The 21437-nt window shown below is 41.1% G+C and overlaps 1 protein-coding gene across 1 annotated transcript; it reads right to left on the reverse strand.

Moving 5' to 3' along the window:
- Positions 1-9871, reverse strand: bbc3 (BCL2 binding component 3). Its single transcript, XM_051398720.1, has 4 exons — positions 9559-9871; positions 8275-8668; positions 4699-4904; positions 1-2570 (listed from the first exon to the last, which is right to left on the reverse strand). Exons 2-4 carry the CDS (start codon positions 8654-8656, stop codon positions 2475-2477), a joined length of 684 nt encoding a protein of 227 aa, XP_051254680.1. The 5' UTR covers positions 8657-8668; positions 9559-9871; the 3' UTR covers positions 1-2474.
- Positions 9872-21437: the final 11566 nt, after the last annotated feature.

Here is a 21437-nt window from a genome sequence, read left to right on the forward strand (position 1 = left end):
TATAGTTCTCCTTATTTTTATTGTATAAAAAAGAAAAAAGTACAAAATTCATGTAGAAAGTTTACAATAGAAAAAAGTTGAAAAACAGCAAATACACACTGCATGTGATGACACTGAAACTGAAACGTCATTGTATTGAGGGAGGCGAGCCCTGAACCGGGGAAGTGCACTCTTACAAAAACAACAACAACCAGGAAGCGAGCAACTGCACGTGCTCAGAGCGCCACTCCGCCTGCAGGTTGAAAGCTTTTGAAAGTAGTGAACTTTATTCAAACCAATATACAAGCAGTAAACGAGTGTCTACCCTGCTAGCGTAGTTATCATTAGGACTTTATACATCAAGGCTGTCAAAAATGTTAGAAATGTATGAATGTATGAATTTATGAGGCATTTTAACGCTGACGGGTCAATAAGGGCCAAAATTTCAGAAAAAAACTGAATTCAAAGTACGTGACTACATAAATGTATATTTTTAGGATGTGTAGCACCACATGTAGCACTAGCGCTGTCCAAAATCACACAGAAACACCGTTTCATACATTTCCACTGTTTGTTTTCAGTTCAGTCAGTTTGAGCTGTTTAACAAAAACTTTGAGTATTGCTAACAGTCTGAGATGCCTGATTTTGTCTTTTTTTTTTTGTGCTTTAATATTATATTTAGAGTATAAAGGGAGAGCTTTGGTACTTTGGTACTAAAGCTAATACATCTCTTTCAGTTTCTGGAGTGGTATTCAGTAATATACTCACATCTCAGTTCCCATTTGTGCTTCATGGGTCAAACACAAAGCTAACAAAAGACACAGCGGTCTGGTTTTAAATTTGGAATATCAGTTAAGTTGTTTATAATAAAACAACTGCTCTAAAACGTACCGTTTAAAATAAGTTTTTTAATGTGAGCGATGGACAAGAGATGTATCCACTTTCAGCTTTATCTCCCTTCTTACTCAATCTCTGTTACAGTTACAACTAAAGTACAACTTAATTCATTGTTTTGATCAAAGAATGTAAGAAAACAAATAAATAATACATTACGTAAAAAAAAAAAAACAAGCTACAGAAAGGCTACATTTCAAAATAAATTATGCTCTAAATATGAGCAAATCAACATTTTCTCCCAAACTACAATGAAAATAATCGAAGGGGTTCATTTTACAAACAGCATCAAATACTTTTCAGTCAGATCCAAATCATATATTTTTCTTTAACTCAAATCCACTGGATTTAAATTCAAAACTTCGCTGAGAAATACAAAAAGATTCTCCCAAACACAGTGAACTCTCGCTTTGATAAGTACTTTTTAAAGTCCATCAAATTTTCATATTAGTTAGATTCATCTCCCAAAAGAATATTTACAAACGATCAAGTAACTATAAACACTGTCGACACGGGCGTGAGAGACCCCGCCAGCTCCCAACACTGGCTGCACGAACGCCGCGGAGGGGACGCACAGCGGCAAAATGTGTGTATGCTCGATGGGGATTAAACTATTTCTGTCCTTAAATGACCTTAAGCCACGCTGAAGCTGCATCCTTTGAATGTGACTTGAGTTTAGTGACAAAAGAGTGTGTGTGTGTGTGTATTTGTTTGAATGTGTGCGTGTAGCTGATTGTCCTGATGTTAAAGATTAGGCGTCAACAGAGCGCTGAGTAAAAGAAAGGCACGTTTGTATGACGAAGCAGTTTCAGATTGGGAGAGAGGTTCACTCAGTGCTTTTGCTCCATAGTTGGAATAACACCCGACTTTTCCCTGCGATGCAAACACAGCGTCCAGTTTCACAGTTTCTAAGATTAGTGGGGGGGGCAAAATAAAGACGCAACAATAACACGCACACATCAGACGAGGGTCAAATCGTGTCTGTTATCGTATGTAATTATTTTTTAACTCAGATGGTGTCAGAAAGGAGAAGATATGATGATGAAAATTGTATGTAATCAAAGGGAAGAGAAGAAAAACACGTCTCATATCATCTGTGGTACTGAAAGCCCAACATCACATTATACGCAACCTATCCCATTTGACCCAGATCTGCCATGTGCGCACACACACACACACACACACACACACACACTGACTCACACACACTTGAGTCACGCCTGCTACATAAAGAGCTGCCCCCCCCCGACAAAGACAGAGAAAAGCGAGGGGATTTTACAGAATATACAGGTAGGAAAGTGACCGTCAGTCCGTCAGCTGCAGTCTGAACCAGCAGACTGACCGACGGACAGGCAGGCAGACAGACAGGCAGGGCCCGGTTTCCACAGGTAGCACCCTGATCCAGCCCACAGGCGGCACCGACACCTCCAGCTGCTGATCTCATCCTCCCAAAACTCTTTGTTCAAGAACATGTTTTGATTTCAGGCCGCGTTAATCCTCCAGGTTTCAAAAAAACGGACGACAGTGTTCACGACGGTCCGTGGCCGAGTCCTGAATGAGAAGTCGCCGCGGTAACCGATAGCCGCAGGTGAGACGGCGTTCTACGTGAGCCTGTAGAGAGTGCTAAGGGTCTGGGTGATGAAGTTGAGGAGTCCTCGGCAGGCGTCTCTCAAGTCCTGCCAGTGGGGGGCGGCGTGCTGCGAGGGAAAGAAAAGAGAGAGACGTCAGTCTAAAAAGAATAAAGACACGTTGGATTATTGGTGCGTGTCTGACCTTTTTAGATGAGCAAAGATGCTAAAAAATGCGCATTTATTGACAAATTGCCCTACAAACAGCTCAAACTGAATTAATTTACCAACTTCATGCTAGTTAATGTTATTTGTGTCTGTGGAGCAGCAGCTGGGAAAGACAGTTAAATATAAATAGTTAAAAGGTGCTGAAACACACTTAGATATCCACAAAGATGTTGGAAACTTGGAGTCTGACTTGATGAAAACTTAATGAATAAATAAAAAGAGAGAGGGCTCGACGGGCAAAAGCTTGAAAATACATGATGTCATATTTGGGGTGTAAAGGCGAACGGGAAAAGGACGTAGCTGAGAGAAAGAGAGACTACATGTCTGCACTCTGTACAGCTCGAACAAGAGGATAAACAAGTGTGTGTCTGTGTTCAGGATGCTACTCTGAACTGCCCGAACCTCACGTGCCTGTGGTTAACCCCCCCCCCCCTCCCTCCCTCTCTATCTCCTTCCTTTATAATCGCCATCCCTCCTTCCTTTTGTTTCAAACTGCACGTTTAGAAAAAGTGTCTGACTGGGCTTTTAGCTCGTCTGGGTTATAAACACACACATCACTTCCCCTCCAGGATAAAGTATCTGTTTTTCTCGTGCACGCAGCCGACCGACCGACCAGGAGTTCAGTGAGGGCAGCAACCTGCTACACACGGAGATGTTACACCCTCATAAAGTGTGTGTGTGTGTGTGTGTGTGTGTGTGTGTGCAATCCACGTCTGAGTCAGAGCCAAGAGAAGGTGACGTCATCTTTGTTTATGTGCATAAGGCGGGATGGCGAGAGAGAGAGAGAGAGAGAGAGAGAGAAGTGGTCTGTGTATGATGGGGGAGGAGGAGGAAGGGAGGGGGGAGCTGCTGCCAACTCCTCACGCGATCTAGTGCAGGGAGGGAGGGAGGGAGGGAGGGAGGGAGGGGCGAGCGAGATAAAGAAATAACAATAAAGTGAGAGACAGCAGAGGAGGAAAATGCTGTCATCTAATCTGTGTGTGTTTTAAAACCAACAGGATCACATCAGTGGTTGTTTTAATGTATGTTTAAGAGTCTTTTTTAGTTGGCCTCAAGGTAGAAACAGTTTTTATATTATAATGTCTGAAAAACTATTGTGCTAATAAGGGTGGAGCAAGAGTGAGGAGGAAGCAAACTGTAAAAGAAAGAGGGAGATCAAAGTGAGCGTGGAATGGAAAGGAAGGAATAGAGACTGTGAGTAATACAGTGTCTAAAAATACTCAAATTTTTCCAGTTTTTGAGAGTGAAAGAGAAAAAAGGGGCAGAGACAGGAAGAAGGAACTCTTTAGTGTGTATAAAGATCAACAATAACAAAAGAGAAACCATAAAAAGAAAGTGACATGAGGGGGGGATAAAGGGGATAAAGGAAGGAAGAGAGAATCTGGCTCACAGCACACACACACGACATTGATTCATTCACACACACACACACACACACACACACACACACACTATTGATCTGTCTTCACACACACACACGTGTAATTACACATACATGCAAACTCACATGCTCATCCATGCAAGAAGACACCGGACTGATGAGAATCAATGTGACTGTATTCAAGGACACAGAAAACACTGTACACACACATCCTCAACTGGAGAGAGAGAAAACACCTAAAGCGACTTAATAAACACCTGTACGCTCAGAAGTTTCTATTTATTCTATTATTTATTATTATGTTTTACCCACAGTCAGCATTGAAAAGTATCCTTCTGTTTCCACTGATGTCTTTTAAATCTAATTTTACACACGAGGAAGCAGAGACAACATAACAGCTATTGTTGTGACAGCTTTTTTGTGCGAATGGAAACAAATTTAGCCTCACGCATAGCGGAAAAAACACATTACAAGTGCAACAGAGCTAAATATAGTCGACACAGCTCTGAAGGAGTCTGATTTACTTTATTTAATTAATGTAGATATCTGCTGAAGGGGTCTCATTTAAGGTTGACTCCTTTCTATTTCAACACCTAAACATTTCAGACTGATTGACACTTTAAATTGCAGCCCCGTTCCTCCGCTTACCGCTCTGCGGAGAACTGTGGCGTTAAATTCATCTCCAATGGTCCTCAGCTGGTCGGCCACTCTGCTGACCTCCAGCCGCTCTACCGCCTCCTCCCTGGGGGCTCTGTGGTGCGGGGAAGCCCAGGATGGGTGCTCGTTCTGGGGCAGCAGGTCAGGCAGAGGTCCCTGCCAGCTGCAGGCCTCCTGGCGCTCCTCTCTGTTCGAGTCTGCAGCAGAAAAAGCAAAATAAATTCAGAAAATAAGATACTAACAAGTTATGTATTTCCCCGTTTTTACTCATTTAATTTGTACCATTATTCTTCCTCATCCCTGACTCTCTGTCTGCCTTTCTCCAGAAAAATATGTCCATGTATGAAGAGACAGAAGCGCTTTATTGGATACGCAGGGCCTCTGGTTATGCTTAATTGATTCTCAACAAGCAGCGTACATTAATAGCCTCCTTACACATTAATGTAGACGGTTCAAGTCGGGGGGGATCTGTACACACATAGTAACACAGGGGGCAAGCTACACAGGCCGAGCAACAGAGAGCCATTTAGTGAGCAAACACACCCACAAACACACGCAATAACATCAGAAATCTTCAGTCGCCCCCTTTCAGGCCATCAAGTTCAACATCTACGTGACTTTACAGGTAACGTGGAGTAATATAAAGAGATAGATGAACATAAAAGTACAAATATTTTTGCTTTCACATGCATTTTTTTGATTGCAAAGTGGAAAAAATGAAAAGTTTAAAGGAAGGAAGGGACGTTAATGTACATTTAATCTTCCATTTTGACCTCTGACATTAAAAATAGGCCTTAAAACAGTTACTATGGTTACCAGTGGGGTTGTTTAGTTCTCGAACTCACAAACATACACACACACACACACACACACACACACACACACACACACACACACATATATTTCTTAAGGAGCCTGATGGACTGACTTATTTTCCTCTTCATGGAACTTGGGAGAATAATCTCTTAATCTGCTTAATAAGTCTGGTATGGAAGAGGTACTATGTGAGTGTGTGTGTGTGTGTGTGTGTGTGTGTGTGTGTGTGTGTAAGTGTGTGTGTGTAAGTGTGTGTTTACAGACTTTGTGTTTGTTTTTTCAAACAGACAAATACCTGAAACGTCTGTCTGGTCGCTTTAGGGCGACAAACAGTCCTCAAACTACTGAATGTAAACATAAAGAAGAGTTTTTTGTTAAAGCTGACGGAAAAGCAGGTTAAAGCAGTTCTTTCAGATTTTAATGAATTATTTCTGACTGTTTCAGAAAAAGTATTTATAATTTTTTATGTTTTCTCACTTTATTTATTCAGTTTAATTTTGTTTCTTCAATCTGAAATCTGTTAAACCCTATTTTATAATATTATAAGCATCATATATGAAATATGAATTTAATTAATTATATATATATATATTTAGTCTCAGCTTTAAACACCAGCTCTCTTTAAGATGAGTAGAGACAACCTGTTTTAACCTTTCTATGACACACCTCTGGGATTTTGGCTGATTATTTTTACTTTGCCCACAGCTTTTTCTTTAAAACGACCCCCCCCCCCATCCCCCAGGTCTCAGGCACATAGCGGAGCGCCCGCGGCAACCACAACTCTAGTTACCACAGAAACGGGCACCCCTGGCAACCACAGCATCTGCTTTGCTAGGAAGATTATGACTGATCCTTTAAAGATGCAGGTGACTAGACAGACACAGAGAGAGAGAGAGAGAGAGAGACAGAGGGAAAAAAGAGAGAGAGAGAGACAGAGGGAAAAAAGAGAGAGCGGTAGAAAAAACAAAACAAATGGAAAACCCTGGCTTGTTGCCAAGGTAACTCTAAGGCAGCACTCCTGGAGACGTCTCCACGCGATTGGCCGAAAGAGCGCGGGGCTGAGCGGTGATAGGGTGGGCGGAGGGGACGGGGGGGCAGGGCCGGGGATAAACCTGTCTGTGTAATAGGCTGACAGCCAGACAAGGTGATAGAGAGATCCCCTGACCAGTTACATGTGAGAGGCAGGAGAGTGGTTGGGTTGCCGGGTAATGATGGTATTTGGTAGTGGGGGGGGGGCATTAAAAATCAAAACAGACCAGATATACTAACAGGGGAGGGTAGAGAGCTTTGTGGTGAGCTGATTACTCCCTAATTTTACTAACCCGAGACAATACACTGACTAAACAAACAACTGAAAAATAAACTTCAACCCGACATTACAACCAACTAACTAAATAACCCTCGAACAACCCGACCTGCTGGTTACTGACTGACTGTTACACTGATAATCCACATTTACTTTAATCGGTGACTGATAACTGAATCACTGACTCACTGGCTAATTACAGTCTTTGATTTGATTTATTAGGAGACTCGTGGACTTATCCAAAGTGTCTGACTAGTTGATTAACTAGCAGCTGACTGAATAATTAACTGACTCCCTCATTAATGTATGCACAGTTAAAGCCTGAGATAAAAGCAGAGATAACGTGACTGAGCCACTCAGAGGAGGAGGAAGTGCTGCACATTGTTTCTCTGCTGCAGCCAGAGCTCAGAGGACAAGTCTGAACATGCCCACGATGCACAGCTGACCTACAGCTGAGGAGAGGAGGAGGAGGAGGAGGAGGAGGAGGGGAGGACGGGGTGGGGAACATGTCTGTTTATTGTTACAAATCTGTCACAACACAGTGCCAGATGTAAACCTGCCTTTCCTGCCACTTGAATTTCCCTTTCTACGGGCCTTTACGTGTCTCCCTCTTCACTCAACCCAAAGCTCTCCTGTTTTAAGTCCTGATGAACAGTTTATTTAATGTGACAGTGACAGGGACACTTTAATGTCTCTTTCTGAGCCACAAAAAGCAGCTGCAAGTAAAAACAAAGCAGGGTTTGTTGTTTAATGTTCTGTCCTCGCACCCATTATAGAGCAGAAGACAGACCTCATCGTGCATCGTCTGGTGAACAAAACCGGTTTGAGCAGTTTTACTGTCCGAGTCCCCGTGTGGAGCTTCCTGATACGGCGCCACAGTCGCCTGCTGGTTACAAGGCTGCAGCAGAGGTACATGTTTGTTCTTGTGACAGCTGTAACACATCTCCTCATACTGCCCCCCCTCCATCAACAGTCTCCTGTAATGGAAATACAGCCCCCGGGTGACCTGCTAACTGATAACTGTGATATTTATTTAAGGGTGGAGGTCTGAAAGGCAAACTGAGCTCTTGTGGCTGAGTCACATCTGACATCTTGTCCACCGTTTCGTCAGAACCTGCATCCACTGCTGCTCGTGTTATATCTACAGCCTGTTCCTGCAGGGGGGGAACCTGCCAGCGTCGGCCATAAATCATAACATCTGGCTCTGTTGGTGCTCGTTCTGGCAGGTTAAATGATTGCCTGATGTGCTCGGATAAAGATCTTGGTGTGACATTACCCACCCCACCCCCCCCTTCCCTGTCTGTCAAAACAAAGGGAGAACTAACCCACATGGTTTACATGACAACATGCCACAACTCACTTGCTGTTACTAGAAATAAACGATTTGTATCCACTGCTACACTTTTTCCTACCCTTCATCCTGCCTGTATAAAAAGTGATCTTACCTGACTGCTCTCCTCCAACTCTCTCTTCCCTCCGATTGCAAAGCAGCGAGGGAGGAGGCGTCGGGGATGGCGATAACGCAGGTAACTGCTGGTGAGTCAGGGGCTCGTCCCGGCCCCCCGTGTGAGCGTAAGGCAGCGGGTACGACCGACAGATCGCCTGCAAAGGGTGCAGACGGTGGTGGAGGTGCAGGGCCCCGGTGCCACCCCCAGAGCCGGTCGTGATGGTGGTAGTGGTGAGCAGACCGGGCCAGGTGTGGAAGGGCTGAGGCAGCTCCATGCGGCAGGTGTTGTGGTGAGGAAGAGGGCTGTTTCCTCCTCCTCCTCCTCCTCCTCCTCCTCCTCCAGTCTCCCCGGCGCTCTCGATGGTCTCCGCACGGGCCATCTCAGCAGTAGCCTGGATCACGTAGAGAAAACAGACATATGTAAATACATAAAGTACTACAAAATAAAAGAGTGGTTAAATAAAACAATTATATTAAATTAAATTATTAAACAACTATTGAAAAACAAATATTTTATAATATAAAGTTTTAATTTTAGCCCCATTGTTTCCTCCTGTCTCTGTTCTCACTGACCCTCCAACCTATATTAGATATATTAGATATATTATATTATATATTATACATTATATAGATATATAATATTATATATATATATACTATTATATATTATATATTATTATATATCTCTGACCACTGGGGGGCAGCAGTGGCCGGCCCCCCTTCGTGAGCACGAGACTGCTGTTTGTAAACAAATCCGTGCCGCCCGAGCACGAGGAAGCGCACACGCGAACACACACGCGCCCCGTACGTTATAAAATCTTCAGGTTTAATCGATAAAATCAATCAATTTATCAAACTTTAACGACTGTTTTTTTTTAGAGATAAACCGCCGCGACACACATCTCCGTCTCCGGTGCTGCTAATATTTAAATATTATTGTTAAATATCGATAATTTAAACTCAATTTGTGTGAATGTTTCGCTTTATAAGGACGTTGCTAACTTTTTCTGCACCATTCAAGTCGGGACTGAGATAAACATCATAAAAATGGTCGATAAAAGGTCGAATATCAATAAAAAAAAGAGGTAAAACTAAAGTGTAATAACGTTACTGTACGTTATTTTAAGAAGCAATGAATGTGTGCGTGCTTTTCCCCGACAGCTGGACAGATGATGCAACGCTGTGCTGTCACATCCACAACTAACTTCTGCAGCAATTACATTTAATTACATTTAATTTAATTTAAAATAATAATTAAATTTAAAAAAAAAAAGGCACTTACTTGGTCTATGTGACGATCCGTGATGAGGCTGTCTGCGGGTCAGAAAGCGGCGGTAACAGGTGGACATCAGAGGGGATGAAATGGGCCGACACAAGCGGGGGATGCGACCCGGCGATCACAAGACGATTAAAATAAAAAGTCCACTCTTTGTGTCATTTCGTTTCAGGTTTCCCGCGGTTGGATTGTCTCCGTGAATATTTCTTTAACCCATCAAAACAAGAATAACCGACGGGGATGAGGTGAGTAACGGAGCTGCTGTCTGTGCTGCTGTCTGTGCTGGTGTCTGTCCGGGCTTTTAGGGTCTGAGCGGGTTTCCTCCTCTTTAAACACCCTCTTTGTCAATGTAGAAGAAGTGCAGCGGACATCCGGTGGGAGTTTTCAAAATAAAACCCCACCACAACCTGAAGCTTTTATTGGAGGAAATAAAAGTTTTTGTGTTTGTTCTTGTTAAGATGTTTAGATTTTAAAATGCATGTTGGCCTAAAACATGATTAAATTGATATAGTAAGATCACAAAGGCTTTAAAATAACATATTTATAGATATGTATGAATTAAACTACTAACTAAAATACTTGAATTAACAAATTATTTGACACATAACAATAAAAAAATATTAAAAATAGGTTTAGATATGTACGATGATTTAGTGAATCAGTGTGAACTATGGGCAAATTAAAGGAAACAAAATGTATATTACCATTGCATCATGTAAGCCAGAAATGTAAAAATGTTCACATTATTAGTTTTTCATAGATTATATGTACTTGTATATGTTTTGGTGTTTTTGTAAATACATTGTAAAAGCAAATTAAAAATATACACACCATAAAAATGTTCAAAGCCAGACTACAAAATTCATAAACTACACATTTGGGCTTCCTTTATGTGCGTATTGTATAAGTTATCCAGTCACCAGATACTCATTTATAATTTTTTACCATGAACCAATCTCAGTGTGTTTTTAATACCAAATATAATTCTCCATTAGAACTTCTTTCTGTACTAATTCAACTCCACTTCCAATGCTTTTATTTTGACGGCTGTATCACAGTGCTGTCCGGTTCCTCCTCCTCCTCCTCCTCCTCCTCCTCCTCAACAAGTGCTGACATGCTCCCCGACAGGATGCTGCTGTTTGTCTCTCTTTCACTCTCTATTTCTTTAACATTTGTTTAATTCCTCTCTTGTTTTTATTTGTATCAAACCTGAGACTTTCCTGCAGCATCATTAAAAACAATTAAATCTTAATTAACTCTGTTAAATAATTATAGTGTCTATATATAACTGTCTCTGTCAGCTCAGTCCAGCAAAAAAAAGTCTAACAGTGAATTCTCTTCACATCCTGCATTCACCCTCTTTAACTTTCTTATCTCAAATCTCAGGACAAAAGACATTTCCTCATCATGTGATGACTCCACACAAGAATCAACAACCCCCCCCCCACCTACACACACACACACACACACACACACACACACACACACTCCTTTCCTTCACTCCCCCCATCTGGCCTTCCCCCAATTTCCTTCTCAGCTTGACACATCTGCAGCAGCTGTAAACTAACACAATGTGATGCTGTGTGGAGCTGAGTCAGCCCTTTGTGTGTAAAGCAGCTCAGTTTGTTGTAACACATTCAAGCGCAGTGGCCACAACCGTTTGTACCTATAATCACTTCGGACACTTGTGATTTGAGTTTTCGTACACGAGATTGATGCAAAAGAAAGATTAAACCTCTGATGGTTCGCCGGTCATCCATGTCAACAGCTCTCGTGTGACATCGAGGTGTAAACAACCGCCGCAGAAGCCTCTTGCATAAGTGGCACAATGTCTTCTGGTGTACAGTTTCAGTCCAGTGGATTATTTATTTAGTCTTGAGGGACAGTCGTTGCATTATATTTTTATTAAACGACTACAACTGTGGTTCCCAGTCTCGTGCAAACAGTTTTTACTCTTTAACTAGAGCACATGTTCTGTATTTTACACGGACTGCAGCTAATATGTGTAAAAAGAAGGTCTGTTTTTATCAAGATAATGTCATATTCTGAGATTAATCAGCAGTGAGTAGTTTGTTAAAGAGATCAGACACATCACATATACGTCGTTAAGGTGTACATAAAAGATCCTGCATCTGAAGAACCGTAGACTCTTGATCCAGTCCAGTGAATATGTTTGTTGTAGCTGCACAGATTTTGTGCTGCTATGTGACTGTTTTCCAGCAGATTGTCTTGAATTATTAATTAGTAGAAAACAATTTTAATGAGAACGCTTTGTTGTCATCAAATTTACAATTAACATTGAACAGTCTTTGTCCCTGTTTGTACATTTGTTCAGTAAAAAAAATATTTTATTTTTACAGATATTGATGAGGGACATATGACTCCATCTGCCCTTAAAATAAAATGTTTATGCCAAATTGTTTCGTTGCTATTATGTGAGGATTTTGTGTGTCATCTTGTCCGAATATCAGCAATGCAGATTTGTTTCCGCATTCGGAAAGAGACCAAACATGTTTATCAGTTTCTATCTGAGGTGGCTACAAGAGTTTCTTTCAAATGCAAACTGACTCTCTGCATTTGAAGCTCCAGTAGAAATCCTTTTGATGACATTTGGGATAGATTTCCTAAATCCAAACATTAGAAACTATAATCCAGGATTAGTGAATGTTTTGTTAACACTGGAATCCATTTATGACAAATCGTTTAATCCAAATATGCAGGCAGCCATTAAACACGTGGACTGTTTGCACACTTATTGAAGAGTCCAGGCACATTTTAAGTTTTACACATTATTGTGTGACACTTTGTTCAGGCTGTACACTCATAATAGTGATTATTCACGAGAGAAACCTGCAGCAACAACAGCAGCCTAATTGTTGAAGCCTTTACACCCCATAATGTGAAAGCCCTGCATAACATTAGCATCCCAAATGACTCCAGACTCCCCCGCCGCCGTGACTCCTGACCCTCAGATCATTGTCTCCTGGGCTCACCCCTCAGCTGTGGGCTATGAGACAGTGGCGACTCAGCCGAGCTGCAGAGTCGGAGGCTGTTTAATCGGCTGGAAATGGCTGCCCCCCCCACCTCCTCCAGCAGCAGATTGGTGCACACCCCTTTGTTTGGGGAGGAGGGGGGGTGAGTCTCCTCTCAGGTACATGTCTGGGCGAACATCCTCTGCCCGCTTTGAGACAGACAAACAACAGACTTTATGACATGTGGCGAACAGTTATCTTGTAGAGATAATGAATGCAAGTGCTGTTGTTATATTGTTGCACTTTCTTTATTATGAATATTACGAATTACTGTTGTCACAAGATTATTAAGTCCATTAATGACTGGAAAATGAGATGAAACAATAAGATAAACAATCACTGGTACGTTCGACTATAAATGTATCGTCTGTGTCATGAATAGTTTCTTCTGTGGCACTTTGTTCCAGAGGTGGAAAAAATAAAAAGGGCACCAGTGAGCCAAGTGTGAACCTATGACCTGACATCACCCATTATATTACGCGTTATGGTCGTCGCCATAGACAGTTTGTCGGAGCCAGCGGAGGCGATGTACTGCAAGTTGAGCTGCTCTCATTGGCTGCGCAGTTTTGACCCATCAATAGCAGGAAACACACAATCTCGTATTACAGATAAGCAGTAAAATATGTTTCTGAAATGATTTTAAGTGAGAAATAGTCAACGCAGTAACACAATCTGGATCCGTATCTGATCGGCACTGTTTCACAGTTTGATCTGAGTTTGGTGCGTTGAGCTGGACGTACTCAGTGAGAATGAACTGTTAAACACAAGATAGCCCCGCCCTAAAGCATACCCTGCTTTAAGGTCTATGTTACTCTAAATGGGACTATCAGTTACTAAATGAACATCATGCTGTACCGAAGAAGACTTTAAACTGGCGACTGAGATAAAAACAATATTTACTGCGCTCATAAATCAAGTGAGAAGTTGGCTCATTTCCCCATTAGACTGCATGTTATCAGTCTCTTAATGCAGCCAACGGAGCCCAGAAGATCTGTGCATTAAATATACTGCAGATGCAGAAAGTTGTGATGCATTTCTGATGAAACATAACTCACATATCAAAACCTACATTAAAAAAATGAACCCACAGTTTTGCTTCTCTCCAATGGATTTCTCTAAAAATGGTAATAAGTGAACAAGAGATATAATCTTCTTTTTCTTGTTCTTCATCATCTCTCTGTCATTATTTTTCGCGTCTTCAAATCATTTTATTTGAGTACCAAAAGCCCAGTTTAATTATATTCAGCCTGCAGTTTGGATGCAGTGTCCAACTTTTACAATATTAATATTCTGAATGTGTCGAGGTTTCATTCACTGACATTAACTGTAACTAATTTATGCAGGTTGTGTTTTTATTCTGAAACTTTCTCCGTGGCTGTTCCTCATTCCACCAATGAAGATTTTATTTATATCAGGATCAAATTCTTCTTATTGTTTTATCTGACTGTGGTTTGATTCTGTCCTTGTTCATGTGGATTCCTGCAACAGGAGAACAAGTGCAGGCTAAAGGGTCAGTCACATCACACATCAGCAACACGGCAGCTCCCACAACACCTGCCGATGCCAATCCACGACTGATGCCACCCGTGTTGATGTCACCTGCCAGGTTTTTGGTTCCAAACTGTGTGTGTGTGTGTGTGTGTGTGTGTGTGTGTGTGTGTGTGTGTGTGTGTGTGTGTGTGTGTGTGAGGGGTTACACCACACACTGTAACACGAGTGCAGCTATGCAACTAGAGAGACATGACGGCACCTGATAAGGTGTACACACAGCTCTCTGGCCCTGTTTCTGTGTTCACCTGTATCTATCTCTCTCTCATACACACTCACACACACACACACACACACACACACACACACACACACACACACACACACACTCCATGCTCCCCTCTCTCTAACAGGTCATCTATACCTCTGCAGCTGTGTGATAAGCATGTAAATGAGATCTGCTGCCTTGTGTCTCATTGCTGCAGTAGAATCAGGTCGCTCCTTTCTCCTTCGCTCTGCCCTTCAGTCAAGTGCGAACCCCCCCTTCCCTCCATACCCCCCCACGAAAGGAAGGATAATAATAAACTGTAATACTGATGTACTTAATCATAGGTTTTGATTTGTATTGTATCAAAATGTTTGTCAGGCTGCCACGTGAGGAAGGAACCTTGGACTCTCGTAGATCAGGTTGAACGTTGAACAAACTGCTGCAACGTCGGCTCAGAGCCCAATAAAGGGAAGTGACAACAGCTTTACGGATCTATGGAGGATAAATCACTTTTCCATTATAACCGACTTAATCCAAACGGCGATGGGCACTTTGGATTAGAGGGTTGCAGAAGTTTCCATCTTACTCATATGAGAAGTGGACTTTGGCTGTACACAGTGAGGGTCAGTGTGTAAATGTTCCCTTTTTATTTGTTTTTAAACATTTATTTTTTCTGTCTTGTCTTTTAATGTTACTGTCATTATTAATCCTGCCACAATTAAGTGTATTGAAATGTATATAACTGCACCAACATGAAAACCCCTGTTATTTTTCTTATTACAACTATAAAAACATGTGGTTATATTATCTCCTTTGTGGTTTGAGGAAAAACGGCGACAGACTCTCTGAAACCTTCTCAAAACTAATTAAAGAAACTGGAATATGTGTGGTTGTTGGGCTACTTTGTTTTTCTTAGTTCCTTAAAAGTTGACATTTTGAGGATTAAAATGTTTCCGCCCACTAACAGTGAAAATCTGAGGGAGGTGTTTGTTGACCTGCATCCTCCTTTAATCATGTGACAGCCGTACTTGCAGGTTCACAGCACACTGATGTGGTCAGTTTAATATGATTCACCTGTTTTAACATCACCACACCTTCTTTCTTCCTCCTGCTGCTTCATTAATTTAAAGTGAAAGGTCAAGGTTGTCTCCCTCTCTTCCCTCTCTCAGCTGACTCTGGTAGCAGGTGGAAGACACAATGAGAACCTAAAAGTAAGGAGAAACCCTCCGACAGGGAAGAGAAATCCCCATCGAGTGTGTGTGTGTGTGTGTGTGTGTGTGTGTGTGGCTGATATTTGTCCCGCGGTAACCAAAACAGAAGGCCTCAGCATGTGTCCCCACAACTGAAAGCTGAGCCAGTGTTTGGGTTGCTACAATGACATCATTCGTTTCACCCTCACCTCCTCCACATGCCAACACACCCCGATTCACTTCATCTCAATTCAGTTTAATTTAACAGAATAGCAGGACACTTTTCATACAGAGCAGGACTGTACACCTCATAAAATGGTTTATTTATCTCTGTTTCGCCACGTTACGGCTCTTTTTAGTCAATTTTATCTCACTCGTTTTGCACCTTGCTATGTGTTTCTTTGTGGTTGTGTTGTTTGTGGTTGTTTTGTTTGTGGTTGTGTTGTTTGTGGTTGTGTTGTTTGTGGTTGTGTTGTTTGTGGTTGTGGTTGTCCTTTTTCACCCCAACAACAGATGTGCTAGGAGAGCTGTGAGAGCAAAGTAAAATTGTTGCCGGACAGTTGAACAAGTAGCTGAACAGTCATTGTAAAGCTCCATAAAGCCGAAGCGGAGCTGCAGAATCAGGTGATAATAGGTTCCTCACTATGACTGACTCCTTTCACATTGTCACTGGATACATTGGTTTTTATGAAGAATATATATTTCAGCTTTGCATTTGCAGGTAGCCTCACTTCCTGGTGTGAGTCTGTAGAAGCTGCACAAGATGTGATTGATTGATTGATGGCGCTGGGTATTGACTGACTTTATTTTACTTTTATCTCTCCTGTACATCCATCATTCCTATTATCTTTGCACACAAATATTGTACAGTTGTTTCATTATTCGTCTTCCGTCTAGTTTTTAATTCTGTGTGTTTTGAATTCTTCTGTTATTCAAAACCTATATCTTATCTCAATTCGCCCATAATCTCTCTTTTCTTTGGGTTCTTCATTTGTTTATCATCGTCCCCCCTCCCTCTCTTTTCTCACCTACATTTCACAAATTAGCTCCTGCTGTTGTTGTGATAATTATCCGCTAAAGAGGCACCGCAGGAGACAGCGGAGGGCAAACCTCTCTGTCATCAGGTGAAGTCAGAGCTGCAGAAAAAAGCCTGGTGTGTGGCAGCAGGCACAAAGCTACCTGTTAACAGGTAAAGCTAAAGCAATCTGAGTGGAGCAGCCCAAAGCTTCACTGTTACCTTATCAGATGCACGTTGTAATGTTAGCAGGGTGCTGATGGGATGATAAAGATGCTTTGTGTCTGGTGTTAGCAACCAGATGAAATGAAAAGAGGCTGCTGCTGGCACTCACATTCAAAACTACAGCTACAAACAACAGTATATCTCATCTTTACATTAATCCTCACGATGGATTTAAAAATTCAACATGATTTATTTAACATTTTTAACTGAATGTGCTGCAAAGCAATCAGTGTATTTTAAAGGTCCAGTGTGAAACATTTGAATGATCTATTGGCAGAAAGGAAACATAAGTGTGGTTTTGTTACCTCAGATACAGACGCCACAAGTCGCTTTCCATGGTGGCACCTATGTTCAACCGCCGTGTTTCTACAGTAGCCCAGAATGGACAGACCAGATACTGCCTCTAGATAGGGGTTTTTTTTACCACACATTTTGTGGCCACTGTAGTTTCTTCCTCATACTTGGAAAGGAAGGGTTAAATAATTGAGTTGCTATCTGCAACTACGCCGCTAGATGCCACTAAATACACACTGGACCTTTAAAAACAATAAAAGATATAATATAATGATAATATATGTTTCAGTTATGCATTGGTATGGCGGTATATGAAATTAAAACCGGTATACAGGTTCATCACCCAGAAGTAGAAAGCAGAGTCTCAACTTGGTAAAATGTGTCCAAGTACTAAAGTTTGGACCACATCAACACTAAATCTGAAAATGCTCTCTTTACTGATCTCTGCCATGAAAACCTGCTTTTCCCGCCCATTTTATATATTTGTTTGTATATTTTATTAAGTTTATTGTTGCTAATTAATCAGGTAAACCGTTACAGACTCACTATTACTATTATCGCTGTCGTCGTTGGACAAACAAACATTTCTCTTCTCTTTGTGGAAGCCGGCGTTGTTAAAGTCAACAGCAGAGGCCTCTAATGTTTATGGACTAACAGCAGCCAGCTGTGCATGACAATCATACTGGAGACAAACATGAAAGCTACTAATACAAATATTATGCCCCATACTATATTATACTATATTATGTTTTATTACATTATATTTCAGTTATTATTTTTATATCAGTAGAGATAAACAGTGTGTATCATTATATTGTATTCTGGTGTACACTGTTTACATATACTACTCTTTGCTGCACTCTTTGTGCCACTCTTGCCTTGTATTTTTTAGCTTGTGTAGTTTCCATTTTTACTTCTATTCTTATTTTTATTTACTTATATGTATTATCTGATTTATTCAAATTCCTTCTCTCTGTTTATCTGTACTTATTTCTGTCCTCGTGCTGCTGCAACACCCAAATTTCCACTCAATACAGCATCATCTTACCTCATCTATATATCTTATCCTATCTTATCTTTTTCCATAATAAAAGCAGAATGACTGGAGCTCTAGAGCAGTGCTGGGTTGAAGAGGAGTAAAAGATAATGACTCTCTAATGACAGCACTTGTGAGGCTAACAGGTCTAATACATCACTCTTCCTTTTAATTGAATTGATAGAGAAATACTGTTTTCCCTTTGTTTTAGATTTAGAAACCTCTAATCCTTCCAGCTGACTCGTAGAAGATTGTTTTTACTCCACAGAGACCCGAAAGAAATGAACAAAACAATGGAGAGAAAGAGACAGAAATTAAATACACCAAACCCATTGCTGTGTATAGAGGAAGAAATGTGAGCAGTGTGATGGATGGATTTATATAGAGGGATAGAAGGTGTCGGGCTTCTGAAGAGCAACACCATTACCTCATCCGTTTCACCTCAAACAGAGCTGGACAGATGGACCTGGTGTGTGTGTGTGTGTGTGTGTGTGTGTGTGTGTGTGTGTGTGTGTGTGTGTGTGTGTGTGTCCACTGCTGTGCCTCTCTCAGTTTCTGACAGCCCACCAAATCCTTGTTATGATAAGTTGAACCAACACCGTGTGGAGGAATGTGCATCTGCAGCACATCATGTCTGTTCACACATGGTTTAATTTCTCCTGCATCACCAGTAAAGATGGAAACATATTCACAAATTTATCTCAAATATTTACTGATTTAATAATAGTGAAAGTAACACTCAACACACCATAGACCAGGTGCAGGTCACTCCTATTTTATTGTATAACCCTATGTCTCAATAAGTTTAAAGAGGGCTACAAAGAAATGGACTGTATTATTTAGCCATTGTAGGTTCAGTATCACCCTACCGTCTCCAAACTGTAACATCATTACATATATATCATCTGTGGATCCTTTGGGATTTAACAATGTAGATAACAATATTTTTCCTGTGTCAGTTAAGGAATTATGTGACATTTAAGTGCTTCATTAATAATAATAATAATAATAATAATTCATAATCAGAGTAAGAAGTTAATCCAAGTGGTGAAATATTCTGGTATTCCCCAAATGTATTAGAGGAAAGTTATTGACTTCCCCCCTTAATGTCTGTGGACATTTCAACTGTAAACTCTGCCCAGAGACACGCCGTGCATCATTGCCATTGCGTGTAAACCCCCGAGCGCTGGTTGTTTATATCAACAAGAGAAACCATCGTCCCTTTCCTCTCTCCGTGATCAGAGCCTCAAGGGTTCTCGTGTCATCCCCGGGGACGCTGTTATTTGACTTTCACAACAGTGAGCTCATCACCGAGTTCCCCTCCAGGCTGAAAGGAGATCCACGACTCCGCACTGCGCAGTCATTTTAAACCAGAGATAATTTAACTATGATTAATGTTGATCAGTGTATGTGTAGTTGAATGAAACTGACAATACATCATGTGTTAATTTCTTACTTTAGTGCAGTTGAACTGATATTAATAATACACATTTAAAAGAATTTATGGGCAGATATTACAAATTATATTCATAGCTATGTTTTTATTAGTGTGTAATTACCTGAATATTAAGTTTTTGGTGTTTTCATCACCTTAAAATTAGACGTTTTTATCTACAGACGCCGTGGGTCGCCTTCCATGGAGTCCACCATGTTCAACCGCCATGTTTCTACAGTAGCCCAGAATGGACAAACCAAACACTGGCCAGGGCCTTTCAGGTTTCTCACGAGTTTCACAGCCACCGTAGTTTCTCACACACACTTCACATCCTCACACGTCCTCACAATCTGTGTGAAATTGTGTTTAATGATTAGAAGTATGATTCCTGTTTCTCTCTGTGACATCCTGTCAGCGTAACTGATGCTGGTTGTGTGTGTGTGTGTATGTGTGTGTGTGTGTGTGTGTGTGTGTGTGTGTCTCCACCTGTCTCCACCTTTACCCTGACAGCCGGTCCCTCCTGTATGTCTGCTGGTGGTGTGGCGGCGCAGACGGCCGGCTCAGGTTGCACGATCTTATCAAGTGATTATAAATCCTGCGTGGTCATTACTCAGTGTGTGCTGCCTGACAACAGTGTGGCTGTTTGTTGTGACTGCGGCCTCTGAAACTGGGCCACGGGATAGTCTGTCATCTGTGTGTGTGTGTGTGTGTGTGTGTGTGTGACAGAGAGAGTGAAAGGGAATAAGAGTCATAATAAGTCATATTTTAAAGCTGAAGAGACAGAAATACTGTATTTGCTTTAAATGTAATGTAAAATCTTCTGTTCACTTCAGTTCCTAATCAATATTTCACCACATTACATCATCGTTACTTCAAATCCTGCAAACAGCCAACGAACAAAAAGGAAGCCGATCAAAATGATCTGTCTCACTTGAGTCTGTTGCTGCCGGACGGGATAATCAGACTTATGTCACCTGTGTGTTATTCTGTTCCAACTAATTAGACTCACCTGTTCAAAACAGCTGTGTCATCCAACTGAAAGGTGAGAGAGGTTACTGAAACATGCTTAGTCACAGTAAAATGGTTGATCCCTTTATCTTCTGTGTTGCAATCTAGTTATGACGCATGTTGGAAGGATGTTGATAAACGTTTAGTATTATAGTTAACTATCATATCAAGAATATCATTTAACTTATTTTGATGATTGTACCCTTTAGTCAGCATTCTCTGTGGAAATAATAAACTTTATTTATCTAAATAAATCAAAATAAAGTTACAAAGAGCCTTACATGGCCAGAACCAGGGGAAAAAAACATTTCAGGAGGCAAAGAGGCTTAATAAAGTAAATTAAAATCATATAGTAGTGAGGTACAATAAAAATTGTTAATGCCAAACTAAAAAGTTGACCACTGACTATAGATTTAACTGATTTATCCTCTAATTAAAAGCTTAAAGCAAGTAATTAAGTACAATAAAGTAACATAAAATGTAACTATTATTACTATTATTGTACTATAAATAGACACTTTATTAATATCAGTTGTATAGATGCAGTTATTTCCCTCCTCACTATCTGACTGTGTGAGTTTGGGCCTATATATACTGCCACTGGTTCAGGCGGCAGGATCTGGTCTGATCACCGCTCGGTTATCAGGTCGAGTTCGTCCGCTGGCCGTTGCCGCCCTCTCGCGGACAGCGGAAGAAATACAGTCCCTGTAAAACTACGTAATATCGACTAGTTTCGATTCGCGGTTGTTTATCAAAATATGTAAAACCCACACAACAACGTCCAGCTGTATTTGTAAAGTGTTAGTTGTGGTAAGTTACACGAAGTTTTCTGACAGTTTAGTTCTGAAATTAAGCGCTGTGCCTTTAAAACCTCCGACATGGGGGGGGTCTTTA

This window comes from Dicentrarchus labrax, unplaced genomic scaffold (genome assembly GCF_905237075.1).
Source record: "Dicentrarchus labrax unplaced genomic scaffold, dlabrax2021, whole genome shotgun sequence".
In the NCBI taxonomy this organism is placed as follows: domain Eukaryota; kingdom Metazoa; phylum Chordata; class Actinopteri; family Moronidae; genus Dicentrarchus; species Dicentrarchus labrax.

Bases quoted from the DNA above. Each gene is read 5' to 3' on its own strand.
- bbc3 (XM_051398720.1), bottom strand. From the start codon at position 8,656: ATGGCCCGTGCGGAGACCATCGAGAGCGCCGGGGAGACTGGAGGAGGA. The intron at 4,905-8,274 runs GTAAGATCACTT...TTTCTGCTGCAG, and splicing joins AGTTGGAGGAGAGCAGTCAG to ACTCGAACAGAGAGGAGCGC. The intron at 2,571-4,698 runs GTAAGCGGAGGA...TTTCCCTCGCAG, and splicing joins CCACAGTTCTCCGCAGAGCG to CACGCCGCCCCCCACTGGCA.